General features: G+C 41.3%; 1 protein-coding gene and 1 pseudogene across 1 annotated transcript in view; one reads left to right on the plus strand and one right to left on the minus strand.

Annotated features, from left to right (window-relative positions):
- Positions 1–12,406, plus strand: part of CPAP (centrosome assembly and centriole elongation protein) — a 38,487-nt gene extending 26,081 nt beyond the window's left edge. The window contains exons 10-17 of the mRNA XM_006146720.3: positions 3,977–4,219; positions 5,029–5,113; positions 8,362–8,429; positions 8,656–8,778; positions 10,456–10,596; positions 10,676–10,760; positions 10,841–10,961; positions 12,124–12,406. Of these exons, the coding sequence (XP_006146782.1) occupies positions 3,977–4,219; positions 5,029–5,113; positions 8,362–8,429; positions 8,656–8,778; positions 10,456–10,596; positions 10,676–10,760; positions 10,841–10,961; positions 12,124–12,319 (1,062 nt within the window). The 3' untranslated portion in view covers positions 12,320–12,406. The remainder of the gene's footprint in view (positions 1–3,976; positions 4,220–5,028; positions 5,114–8,361; positions 8,430–8,655; positions 8,779–10,455; positions 10,597–10,675; positions 10,761–10,840; positions 10,962–12,123) is intronic.
- On the minus strand, positions 5,795–6,837 carry LOC102477849 (Golgi SNAP receptor complex member 1 pseudogene; annotated as a pseudogene).
- Positions 12,407–14,308: the final 1,902 nt, after the last annotated feature.

Here is a 14,308-nt window from a genome sequence, read left to right on the forward strand (position 1 = left end):
GCGGGAAAGAGAAATCACTCCCCAGAGGAGATGACCACATCATAATCCCCTCTCTTCTATTCTCTTCTCAGGACCCTGGGCATGCCCACATACATAGCCAAAGTGACTTTCAAGCTGCTGGGTCTGGGACTGAAATCTTACAGTAGGCCATATGGGATCTAACTGTCTTAACTTCCATGCCACCTGCTGGCCCAGTAATTTCTAAGGGAAAATACAAAACTAACTTTTTTTTTTTTTTTCCTGGAGAGGTATTTGCTATAGGGCGCATGCACTTGCCAGAAAGACAGAGAGAGACAGAGAGATAGAAAGCGAGAAATCACCCCCAGGAGGGATGGCCATGCCACAGTCTGTTCTTCTCTCAAGATTCTGGGCACACATACACATGTGCCGGGCATGAGTCCAAGCCACTGGGTCCGGGACTTGAACTGCAGTTGAATACATGGGAGTCCAGCGATGTAGCCATTACACCATCTGCTGGCCCCAAAATTAACTCTGAAGAGAAGAAAAATGGATTTGTTGAATTTCATAAAAGTGAAAACCTTATCAAAAGAAAATTTTAAGTGTTTTTTTGTTACTTCTCACAAATAATGCAAACTCATCTTCCACTTTCCATATTTTAAACTAGTGTTTTTGAGTTCCATTCTTTGCTCCTTTCCTTCCTTTGTTGTGCACCATCCTTGAGCACTCTTCATCAGCACACCTAAGTTACCATATACTATGTTGCCCCTTTTTTTTTTTTTTTAAGGTTTATTATTTCTTTTATGAGAGACAGAGAGACAGGCATCCCCACCAGGGCTCTGATGCTGTGACCCACTCCGACTTTAGCCAGCCCTGTATCATGACCCAGTATACTCAGGAAGTTCTCTGGACGAGAGCCTAGAACCTTCCCATATCAGCCTTGTATAGCATCGTGTTTGGCCACAGCACCCTCATCCAGCCCCTGCATTCTCCTCTCTGGATCTTGGGCACGCACACACACGCACCTGGCGTGAGTTTAAGCTGCGAACTCTGGGACTCAAACTGCGGCAGACTACATGGGAGTCCATGTAGCTATTACGCCAACTGCTGGTCCCTATAGTCAAAATTTAATACCATGGCCTATTCTAAGATACCTGTATAATATAGGCCAGAAAGTGGTGTGAAGGTTAAGGTGACTGGATCCCTCATGGCCAACTGTGTGGTTTCAGTCCCAGACCCTGCAGCTTGAAAAAACACACTGGGCACGTGTGTATGCCCAGAATCCCAAAAAGAGAATGGAGAAAGGATTATGGTGTGACCATCCCCCCTGGGAGGTGATTTCTCACTTTCCCCTGTCTCTGACTCTCTCTGTCTCTCTCCATTGAGTGCCCATGCCCTATAGCAAACTGAAACAAAAACCTCCATAATGGATTTGCTGTTTGATTTTTGTTTCTAAATCTCCCGGTGTTACTGCAGTCCTTTTGTTGTTGTTGCTGTTAGTTTAGTTTATTTATTGTAGAGGTTTTTGTCTTAGAGCACATGCACTCATCAGAGAGAGAGAGCAGAGACTGAGAGGGAAAGTGAAAAACACCACAGTCCCTTCTCCATTCACCTCCTGAGATCTTGGGCATGCACACGCACCCAGCGTGAGTTTCAAGCCACTGGGTCTGGGACTCAAACGTAGTTGGCCACGTGGGAATCCAGCAATGTAACTGCCACACCATCTGCTGGCCCCTAAAGTTGATTTATTTATGCCATGAGAGAGACAGAGACGGGGTGGGGGGGCAGGCCTGAGGCTGAAATTCACCTCAGGCTCAGCCAGCCTGACGAAGGGGCACAGGTATGCCCAGTGTACTCAGGGAGGACGCTAGACCTGAACTGGCAACGTTCCCTTGAGGGTCAGCCTTGCAGAGCATTGAGTTTTACCACTGTTCTGCTGCCCTACCTCAGTACTTGGTTTGATACCTTGTTATGTTATGAAAATCTTACCAGACCCAAAGGGGAAACAATAAAAACCTTCTCAGACATCCAAGATTATGAGAGTGATTGATTTTTTTTCCTTCTTCCTCTTTTTCTCATAGCTCAGGTCCTCATTATTTTTTCCAATGTAATTCACCCAGAGCAGAGGAGCTTTTTCTTTGTAGTTCCACTTTATTATGTGAATACTCATGGGTTTTATTTATTTATTTATTTATTGCAATCTGGTAGCTCTTCTTCAAATTACATATCCTCTTATTCTCTAAAGCTGTGCTGGCCAGGATGCTAACCACTGGCCATGTGTGGTTGTTTAAATTTAAATGAACTAAACATAAAGAAAATTTAAAATTCAGGTTCTTAGTCACATTAGCCACAGTTCCAAGCCTAATGACCACGTGTGGCTGGTGGCTGCACATTGGACAGTGCAGTGTGGGACTGGTCCTGCCTTGCACCCAGCCTGGACTACCCTGGCCAATCTGGTGTGTCCCAGCTAATAGACACTTTGAGCTCAGTGCCCTTACAGGTGGACTACCGACTTCCCTTGGGCTGGAACCAGAGGCCTGGAATCATTCTCAAGGGTTCTCTTCTATTTTCCATGCTGTTGTATCAGAAAATCCGCCCAGACTCAAATTGCCAGCCCTGAGTTAATGGAGACATCCTGGTGGCTTCTTTCTCTAAGGAAGTAGGCCTCCAACGCTCTGCCCAGACTCTTTGTTCCTCCACGTCTTTCCTTTCTATGAGAACTTCATGCTCCAGTCTGGCCTTTCCTAACATCTCGCTTGCTGTTGTCCATCTGTCCCCCACTGGCTGCTTGCCCATGCTTGTGCCAGGTGGCTCACATTCTGTCCTTTGCCTCCAGCCAATATGGACCCATCGCCCTTGCCTACTTCATGCCACCCTGTGACACATGTTCCCTGAGAGTAAGTGTCAGGAGGGCAGGGACCTGTGTTCTGTGCTTTGTAAGCAGTGCCTGAGAGTTGACACTTAGAAAATACTAATTGCTGTAGATTTCTTACCCATTGAGACTTGTATGTTACCATTTTACTATTACTACATCTACTTCCCTATATTATAAAAATGCTTGCCAGATAGTTCTCATTTATTGGATAAGTCTAGAATTTTCAAAATAGGGAAGCTGATGTTTAGGGAAAACTCTGAAGCCTGTTTCAAGACTTTCAAGGCTCAATACTGGATGAGAGCCTTGATCCCAGTCTGTGCTATGTGCTGTGGCCATTGAGGGAGAGGCCTTGAGCCCTGGTTTCTTCCTGTCACTAGTGGCTGCTGTGTGGCTTACCTGTGGTGGACAGTCAGGTCTTCCGCATGTATCGCTGAGGGAGTCCGAGCTTCCCCTTGCCCTTGGCCCCTCAGCTGTGGGTTTCAGGTGGTAGGGAAGATTGCTTGCTTCTGTCTGTTCATCTTGATTTCTATGTGTACATCTGTATGGTGCTTCTAGATACTTCCTTTCCCTTATTTCATTTAGTACATCTAAAATAATTCTTTCTTAAAAAAATTATTTCAATTAGCACATAATAATTGTAGATATTTGTGGACTACAGCGTGGATTTTTAGTACAAGAAGACAATGTGTAATGATTAAATCTGGATAATTAGCATACCCATCATATCAACTATTTGTCATTACTCCAGTTGGGAAAGTTCAAAATCCTCTTTTTAAATGACCGAGATGTGTAGTAAGTTGTTGTTAACCACATTCTTCCTTCTGTATTTTATAACACCGGAAGTTGTGTGTCCTGAGTGGTGTCTCCTTTCCTTTCTCTTGACTCATGATTGGTTTTATTGGTGGTCTGAGGGGAGGTCTAACCTGACCCTCTAACTCGTCTCCAGCCAAGCCAGTGTTTTGAGATGTCATTTGTTACCTGAGCCCTACCTTTTCTGCTGTCCATTTGGATTAGACATTCTGTTTCATTAATGTGTTTAGTTTCTTCTGTTGTTTAAATTCTTGCAATGCTTTTTCTTCTCTCTCTCTTGTTTGTTTGTTTGTTTGTTTGTTTATTTATTTATTTATTTATTTATTTTGAGAGGCGTTGAAACAGCAAATAGCCGATTTACAGGAAGATTTGAAGAGGAAGGAAGCAAAATGGTCAAGCACACAAGGTCGTCTCCGAAGCCAGATCGAGATGTTGGTGAGAGAGAACACAGACCTCCGGGAGGAAATAAAAGTAATGGAAAGATTCCGCCTAGATGCATGGAAGAAAGCTGCAGCTATGGAGAACAGCCCCAGGGTGGGCCAGTGTGTGCCTGCAGTGAGGAAGGACGAGTCCATGGTAGGCTTGGCAGCTGGTTTGGCCAAGTCTGGGATGATGCTGAATAAGTGAGCAGTTAAGTGTTTAGAATCAGAAAGTAAAATGGCAGGTGCCAGGGACTGGGGTGAGGACAGAATAAGGAGTCATTCCATGGGGACAGTTTCTGTTTGCAAGATGAAGAGAGTTCTGCAGGTGAATGGTGGTGGTGGTTCACAGTAATATAACTGTGCTTAATGCCACTGAACTGTATACTAGAAATGGTCAAGGTGGTGAATTGTATGTGTGTTTGACCATTATTTTAATTTTTTAAAGCTTTCCTATATATAGGTACTTTTTAAATTCAATGTTATGATTCTTATAAAGGGGTATACCACTATGTGCAGATAAAAATCTGAGTTAAAACAGATCAAAGGAAGTTTCTGTAGAGTCAATGCACAGACTTCTTTTTAATCAAGTAATTTGTCTTTCATGCATCTAGATTAATAATTAGGGTATGCTGGGTATTGCTCTATGCCCTGGGGATACAGCAGTGAGCAGCAGACAAAACTCCCTGCCCTCATGGATCTAGAGGAAGACAATACATAAATACGATATTTAGTGTGTGAGATTGTGATAAGAGCTAAGGAGAAAAAGCCAGGCAGGGACCTGGCTGTTGGGCTGTAGGGAGCTGCAATGTTAACTGTGGTGGCCTTGGCAGGAATTACTGAGGAAGTGGCATGTAAGGAATGGCCTGTGGGTGAAAGCCAGGGTGAGGCCTGGTGGCAGCTGAGCCTGAAGTGTTCTGCAGACTAACACGGATTTTATATTTTAAATTCTCTCCCATACCATAGAACCCATCTGTTCAATTTCAGAAGAATCAGATTTCTTCAGGAACTCAAGTAGAAAAATGCAAGAAAAATTATTTGCCAACACAAGGTAAGAAGAGGCTGCACTGATCTTTTCATAAAAATATTTCAGAACAGGGACCAGCAGTTAGCGTAATGGCTATGTCGCTGGACTCCCATGTGGTCAACCGTGGTTCACGTCCCGGACCTGGTGGCTTAAAACTCACACTGGGCGTGTGTGTGTGCGTGCCCAAGATCCCGAGAGGAGAATGGAGGAGAAAGGATTGCGGTGTGGCCATCCTCCCTGGGGGGGTGATTTCTCTCTTTCTGCCTCTCTGTCTCTGTCTGGCGAGTGCACACGCCCTATAGCAAAAACCTCTTAAAAAAAAACATTTTCAGAACATGAATAGTGAATTTGGGCCAGTGATGGTTAAAGTGCTGCACTCCCACGTGGCTGACTGTAGTTTAAGTCTTGGACTTGGTGGCTTGAAATCACGCTTGGCATGCGTGCATGCCCAAAGTACCAAGAGGGGAATAGAGAAGATAGGATTGCAGCATGGCCATTCCCTCTGGGTTGTGATTTCTCACTTTCTTTTGTCTCTGGAGAGCACTTGCTATAGCAAAAACTTCTCTCAAAAAAAAAAAAAGTGAATTTATACCCAACTTAACACATGCATCATGGTGAATATAATCAAAACCGCTGTGCCTGTTATTCCCCTTAATTTCTACCTTGGTGGCATTCTGTGCCTATTATTCTTTTCTTACATTATGTCTATAAATCAATATCCTTTCGTATGGGTCCCATGAGATCTCCCTTTCCCGTATTGTCATAAAATTTGCCTTGGTTCTATGAAATCCGTGTGTATAATCCTGCAATATGTCTCCATGTCGCTGTAATGGACGCATTAGAGCTGCATTCAAGGAGGGGACACCTGCACTGTTGATATATTCTGCCATTTTATCATTTACCTCTGTAAGCCTTGCCAACAGCTGTTCAATCTCAATTGCCATTGTCTCAAGCACTGTCTCGGCTTGATCCATTCAAAAGGGGTATTGTGTCAGAACTATACCAGTTGCGTCTTTCATCTTGGTAACTGCTGTGACTATAACTTGTACATCGTTTACTGATGGAAACGAGTTTCAGGTCAAGTTCATTTTCCAATTGTCGAGTCTGTTTCCTGAGATCTTCTCGGTAATTGGTGATTCCTGTCGCTATCTTTGTTGTCCCTCATAAAGGGTTTTGAGCAAGTGCCAGACCTTGACTTACATGTCAACAAGTATAATGGACACTAGATGCCCTGGGAGAGTAACTGGAGAATACGGGCAGGAAATCAGCCAGGAGGCTGTGAGGTACCCACAGAAACAGAAATGACCAAGTGAGATCACTGAGTTATAGGTCCCAAATTGCCAATGGTCAACAATTTTATTGGTTCAAACATAATTATTAGATTCAGAAAATAACATCAGAAGGATTAGTGTAGGGATCGATGGGAGCAGAAGGTAAGGAAAATGGAACTGGGAAGTACACAGAGGTTTTGGCTTGAGCAAATGGGTAGACAGTCAACAAGTTCTGGGCTAACAGGAGTGCTCTGTTTTGCACCACATAGGAGGAATGTCATCCTCCGCCTCACTGGTACCCATGAGAAACTATACAATTGGAGCTGTGTTACTTATATCATTTCTAATCTTACAAACCACCTCCAGAAAAAAAGACTAAGATTGCCATTTTGTATGTAAGAAAACCAAAGCTGAAAGGTTAAATAACCTACCAAGGTTCTTGACTAATAAAAGGCAAAAATCAAAATGCAAGCCCATTACAGATCAGGTTTAATTCTCTCTCAGGCTGACTGTGAGCTAACATTAACCTGAATCTTCTAAGTATCTAGCAACTGGGTGGAATAAGGAGAGATGACCGGCAGCACAGACTGACTTGACTGCCGGGTACAAGTCCACAGTCTGGAAGTTTATATACATACACTTTACAAAGTACATGACATGAATGTGAGGGAAAATTAACCTTAGGTACTAAATAATGCTGGAATAGCTGGATATAAATACGACAGGAAGTACAACCTAAAGACAGGCAAAGATTTAAGAAGCACTATCTATAAAGGAAAAAACTGAAATTAAACTACATTAAATAAGAATTTGGGGGCAGCTCCACAGCCAGGTGGTTAATTAAGGCAACTGGATACCACATAGATGACTACATGGTTCAAGTTTCACACCTGCAGCTTAAGAAACATGCTGGGCACATATGTTGTGTGCACGCCCCAAATCCCAAGAGGCAGGAGAGGTGGAGGAGAAGGAATTGTGGCATGACAATGAAGAGTAGGAGCTTTCTTTCCCTCTCTGTCTTGCTTTCTCCGGTGAGTGCTTTCTCTAGATTCTCTAGAAAAAAAGAATCTGGGTTGATAAAATGATACTATAAGGAATAAAAAGTCATTCGGCTGGCCTCATGGCCTAGTGGTTAAGGTGGCTAGATCCTGCATGGTCAACTGTGCAGTTCAAATCCCAACCCCAGCAACTTAGAAAACATACTGGGTGCATGTGCATATGTGCTGAAGATCCCAACAGGATCAACTGGACTAGGGAGAAATGTTCACATATTGAAATATTTACTTTGTAAGCTAAATGTGATTGAATGTACAAAACAAAATGAAATAAAAAAAGAAAATGAAGTGAAAAATATATAGGAAAAAAATATTAGCACTTTGAATTTATTTTTAAAGATTTTCACCTCACTTCATGTAGGTTTGTGTGCACGAGTGCATGGTGGGGTGTATGCTTATTTTATAACCTAAGTGTTCCTGATACAGTACATGGTTGGTGTGCTAAGTGTTCCTGATACAGTACATGGTTGGTGTGCTAAGTGTTCCTGATACAGTACATGGTTGGTGTGCTGATCATGATCTAAAATGTTTAGACTGTGGCCACTGTGGTTTTAACTAAATACCTATTTATTTGGTCAAGCAAAATTCTATATGTATGCTTGGATGTCACTCTGTCTCTAAACAGTCCTTGTGATTTTCTCTATTAATATATCTTTGGGTCTATCTTTTAGGTTATTTGAGCATGTTGTCTTTGGATTGTAAGTTCTCTGAGAACAAGTTTGTCTTTGTCTATCTTGGTCCCCAGAAACCTAGGTAATATATAAATATTTGAACTTAGCTAATGGTGAATTTCTGCAAATTAGTAAAGAAAAGTATTGACTTATTTAATTAATGGATAAAGGACAGCAGTTCACAAAAGAATATGACCTAAGGAAGTGTGTGACCATATTAATAAATTTAAAGTTTTTAATTGAATATCAACACTAATTCTACAATGATATTCTAGTAGGCAATCTGTCTCGAAGATCCAAGTCTGTACCTCCTCATGACTTGGGCAGTTTGGATAAAGGACAAGTAAGTCTCTTTATATTTTTATATATGTAAACATAGAATACTCAAATTTGAAATGAATTGTTAACTGACTTAAGATTCTAAACCATGTATAAAGGCTTTTTACTTAACATTTTTAAATGTTTTATATATAACAACAAATGAAAGTCATAGAACCCTTTGATATTAGAATCTGGGTTTTGGAAGTAAGTGGAGGTTTTATAGCTCCTTGAACTGTCTTGTCCTACAGGCTGCCTCGCCTAGGGAACCACTTGAACTGGTGAGTTTCCCAGATCCTGAATACAAAGAGAAGGAAGAAAAAGAAGAAATTGAAGAAAAAATTCAGGGAGAAATCAGTCATCCTGATGGAAAGGTTAACTTTTTTTTTTTTTTTTTTTTTTTTGGTAAATAATGAATGCTATGGAGGGGCCAGCAGGTAGTGTAGTGGTTAAGGTGCTGGACTCCCACATGGCTCACCATGGTTTGAGTCCCAGACCCAGAGGCTTGAAAATGACACTGGGCATGTGTGTGTGCATGCCCAAAATCCCAAGAGGAAAATGGAGGAGAAGGGATTGTGGCGTGGTCATACTTAGGGGATGAGTTCTCATCTTCCCTCTCTCTGTCTCTTTCTGGCAAGTGCATGCACCCCATGGCAAAAGAAAAGGATTAAAATACAGTTTTGATACTTAGATTCTAAAATAATTGATCTTTTAAGAGCACTGACATCGCTTAAGACCTTTAAGACCTTGGAACTTGAACCCCTGGACTCTTTATTTAAAGTTTGCAATAGGGTTTGTGCACTTGCCAGGGACAGAGAAAAAAAGGGGAAGTGAGAAATTACCCGCACTGGAAAGGCCACACCACAATCCCTTCTCCTCTGTTCTCCTCTTGGAACTTTGCGTATGCATGCATATGCACCTGGCATAATTTTCAAGCCGCCAGTACGAGAATTGAACCACAACTGCACAACTGGCCATGTGGAATCCAGCTGCTTTAATTAAACTTCATGCCATCTGCTAGCTGGAACCCTGGGATCTTTTAAAATACTCAGTGTACAGCATACATTTAGTTGCCATTTCTAGCTTAGAGAAATGGCAAAAGAAGGAATGTAGTCCTTTTGTTTAAACTTTGTTCTTGCTCCAAACAGCTGAAAAGTCTTTGAAATTCTTGGCACTTTTTAAAAAGCCTCAGTTCATTGTAGGCCCTTCTTTCCTGTGGTCTTATATTTATTCTAGGACAGGGATCTCTCTCTCCATCTCCAACCTTCATAGGTTTGTTCTTGTGTGTAGGAAAGGATTTGAGTACACTGCATGGCTGGATGTTCTGGCTAAAAGAGGGAATGAAAATAAGAGGAACATATGCAGGGTTTATTGGTGATTGATGAAGGAATTTTATGTCAGGTTAATGAAAAATTTACATTTTCAAATACACTATAATCTGATTCATTTTAGTTGCAATTGTAGGGCCAAAGTTCTGCTAGCCTTGAGGGAGAGAGAAGGACAAAGAACAGAACAATGAAGTAGTTGAAGTTTCCTATACAAAGTTTACTTTAGGGTAACAAATCATTGATGAAGAAAGGTTTTCTTTCTTTTTCCTTTTTGAGAGATTTTTGCTATAGGGCACGTGTGCTTGCCAGAGAGACAGAAAGTGAGAAATCACCCCCTGAGGGGGCATGGCCATGCTGCAATCCCTCCTCCTCCATTCTCCTCTTGGGATTTTGGGCACATGCACCTGGCGTGAGTTTTAAGCCACCATATCTGGGGCACAAACTGGGGTTGACTACGTGGAGTCTAGTGATATAACTGCTACACCATCTGCTGATCCCAGAAAAAAATTTTTAGATGAATTTCAACTAATAAATGAAAAAGGAATGAGAAAATTTGAAAATCACTAGTTTGCAACCTCTGATGAAACAAAGGATCTGCTGTACTTTTGAGAGAATGTTTTACTTTTTATTATGAAAAATTTCTAAGTAGGCAAGTAAGAGGAGAATTAGGCAGAGTGTCAGGAGTAAATCTAGCGATTGATAATCTTATGGATTTCTTTTTAGGTTGAAAAAGTTTATAAGAATGGGTCCCGTGTTATACTGTTTCCCAATGGAACTCGGAAAGAAGTGAGTGCAGATGGGAAGACAGTCAGAGTCACTTTCTTTAATGGTGATGTGAAGCAAGTCATGCCAGATGAGAGAGTGGTATGTTTCCACAGGGCCAGTTTTCTCTGCAGCTCTACCATCTCTGGAGAAAAATGTACTGAACTTCATGTCTTTACAGATCTACTACTATGCAGCTGCCCAGACCACTCACACTACCTACCCAGAAGGACTTGAAGTCTTACATTTCTCAAGTGGACAAATAGGTACAAACTTGCTCTACTCTGTCCTTAATAAATTCTTCCTTTCCTTTAAAAATATTTATAGTTAATCTTTTTTTAAACAGAAAAACATTTCCCAGATGGAAGAAAAGAAATCACCTTTCCTGACCAGACTTTTAAAAACTTATTTTCTGATGGACAAGAAGAAAGTATTTTCCCAGATGGGACCATTGTCAGAGTACAACGGTATGATGCCATTAAGATCATAGCGGAAGAAACACACAGTGCACACATCTGTCTGTATTCAGAAGTGGTGCTTCCCTGCCTTTAGCCCCAGCCTCTTGTTTCTAATGGCCTGTTATACCTGTATTTGTGGGTTCGATTAGGGTATCTCACAGGAATGTCAAGCAATCACCTTGGTACTTGGTACTGTCTTCGTATTTTGCTGTTTTCCTCTGTTGTTTCAAAACTGATTATAAAGTCTGATCATGTCCCTTCCCAGCTCTCTTCCCCACTGAATATAGAACAGGTACTCAGATTTTTTTTTTTTCTTTTAGATTTTTGTCTTAGGAAGTGTGCACTCTCCTGAGAGACAGAAACAGTGAGAAAGAAAGAAATCACCCCCCAAGGGAGATGGGCATGCCACAATCCTTTCTTCTCCATTCTCCTCTCAGGATCATGGGCACGCACGCAACATGTGCCCAGCATGATTTTCAAGCCATTGGGTCCAAGACTCAAACTGCAGTCAGTCATATGGGAGTCCAGTGACATAACCCCTATGCCAACTGCTGGCCCCACTCAGATGGGTTTTAACATGAAGAAAAGGCCAAAACTGAAATAGCCATTTTTTAAAAGAACCTTTTGCTATAGGATGTGTGTGCTTGCTGAAGAGACAGACGGACAGAAAGTGAGAAATTGCCCCTGAGGGGGGATGGCCATGACTCAATTCCTTCTCCTCCATTCTCCTCTCAGGATTTTGGGCATGCATGCACATGTGCCCAGTGTGAGTTTTAAGCTGCCAGGTCTTGGACTCAGAATGTGGTTGGCCATGCAGGAGTCCTGCACCCCAACCACTATGCCACCTGCTGTTACCAAAATAGCCATATTTTAATACAAAGACCAATTTTTGTTTTTGTGTTTTAGAGGCAGAACACATATAAAGTTAAAAGAAATAGCATTTTTTGGTGGAAATAAAAACTTATTAAAACAAGTTTTTTATGGGCACATGTAAGTAAATACTAATCAGCTAAGTGGAACTATTACCCTGAAACAGAAACACTGTGGAAAGAGTCTGCAATTTTATAGGAAAAGGACCCTCTAGGAGAGGGGAAACAAAAGTCTATTCTAAAATAGTTTTCTTATTTAAAAAAAAAAAATTTTTAAGGAACTCTATTTTTAAATTTTACAGGGATGGCAGCAAAATCATAGAGTTTAATAATGGTCAAAGAGAGCTACACACTGCCCAGTTCAAGAGACGGGAGTATCCAAATGGCACTGTAAAAACCGTATATACCAATGGTCATCAGGAAACAAAGTATCCATCTGGTCGGATAAGAGTGAAGGACAAGGACGGCAATGTTCTCATGGACACAGAATGTCCATGACCCTGTGTGACTAATCATGAAGTAACACTAACTGATTTTCTTGTTAAAAAAATGTACATTTCTCGTGGATTCTGTTTAACTTATGTATACATGTATTTGTATGTGTGTGTGTGTGTGTGCATGCATGCTTGTGTATTGAAATGGAAAAGATTATGTTTGGATTTTAAAATAAAAGTTTATTATAACATCTTCATTTTTATGTCCTTTGAAATGTATAAGGGTAGTTTTTATTTACAATTTACCTACCTGCTTTCTACCTTTAGACTAAAGAAAGCATTATTACTTTGTTATAAAACTGTAGACAAGTTTTGGGACCAGCAGTTAGCATAATGGCTATGTCTCTGGACTCCCATGTAGTCGACCGTGGTTCACGTCCCGGACCCGGTGGCTTAAAACTCACACCGGGCGCATGTGCGTGTGTGCCCAAGATCCCGAGAGGAGAATGGAGGAGAAGGGATTGTGGTGTGGCCATCCCCCCTGGGGGGGGATTTCTCGCTTTCTGTCTCTCTCTTTCTGTCTGGCGAGCACACGTGCCCTATCGCAAAAACCTGTAAAAAAAAAAAATAAAAATAAAAACTGTAGACAAGTTTTTAAAATAACAAATGAGTGCTTTATTAGTGGTTATGAAAACCAAGAAGTACAAAAAGTACATCACATAGATGTCCCATAGACACATCAGCTATAGAATATCGTTATGGTTTGGGGACCAGCAGTTGGCGTAATGGCTATGTTTCTGGACTCCTGTGTAGTCGACTGGACCCGGTGGCTTAAAACTCACACCGGGCGCATGTGCGTGCATGCCCAAGATCCCGAGAGGAGAATGGAGGAGGAGGGATAGCAGTGTGGCCATCCCCCTGGGGATGACTTCCTGCTTTCTGTCTTTCTGGAGAGTGCATGCACCCTATAGCAAAAAAACCTCTCAAAAAGAAAAATTAATAAAAAAAAAAAAGAATATTGTTATGGTTTGAATGGCCTTAAAAAATTCTTGCTAAGATTTGGCTGTGATGGGATTAAGAGAATGAAGACTTAATCCAACTATGGTGTTGAAAGGTGGAGCTTTTGGGAAATAGGATTAGGGTACGGCCCCCACAATTGATTCCTGGTAGGTTCAGAAGGAGAGAGAATGAGACTGGAACAGAGACATGGACACGGATGCACATGCTCCTGCCCGGGACCATGTTTTTGTTAACGAAGTGAAAAGATCCTTCCTAGGTGGGACCCCTGAGCCTTGGACCGCTAAACTGTAAGCAGAATAAGCAAGCCTCTTACTCTCTTAAATTGCCCAGACTCAGGTGTTTCCTATTAGCAACAAGATGGACTAGGACAAACATGACTTGCACCAAAAGGATACTCAAGGAGTAAGTGAATGTCTCTCAAGCCTAAAATATTACTGTCAATTAGTACTAATACTAAAGTGTTTGATCTACCACAGAAGTTAACTGTAATAGAATGGGAAGTTACAACAATAAGTGAATACAAATAGGTCAAATAGTACAAGAGGTAGTAATCATAGTAAGGAGAAAGCAATTTTATTGAGGCTATGTATGGAGGGAGTGTTAACTGATGGACCTCAGCTACCTTGATGTTATCACCTATAAGATTATAGTCGGATGGAAGCAAGGTGTTCAAGGAAGGGCAAGACACCTACTTGAAAATTTATATAATCAGAGATTGATCTAGATAGACCTTACCTGCAAGTGTAATATGACAATAAGTGTTGACAGTGACTCAGTTAATAAAAAAAAAAAAATCCAATTGATTTAAAAACTGAATGTGAAAAACAAAACTAAAACTTTTTTATTATGTATATATTTTTAAAGAATTATTTATTAATTTGACCAGAGAGGGACAGAGTGACAGAGAGAGAGAGAGAAAGTGAGAAAGCAAGCTGCCAGGTCCAGGATTCGAACCACAGTTGGCCATGTGGGAGTCCAGCACCCTTAACTACCGTGCTACCTGCTGGCCCCACAAAACTCAAACTTTTCTTTT

The sequence above is a fragment of the Tupaia chinensis genome, unplaced genomic scaffold (genome assembly GCF_000334495.1).
Source record: "Tupaia chinensis unplaced genomic scaffold, TupChi_1.0 Scaffold000186_1, whole genome shotgun sequence".
Lineage (NCBI taxonomy): Eukaryota > Metazoa > Chordata > Mammalia > Scandentia > Tupaiidae > Tupaia > Tupaia belangeri.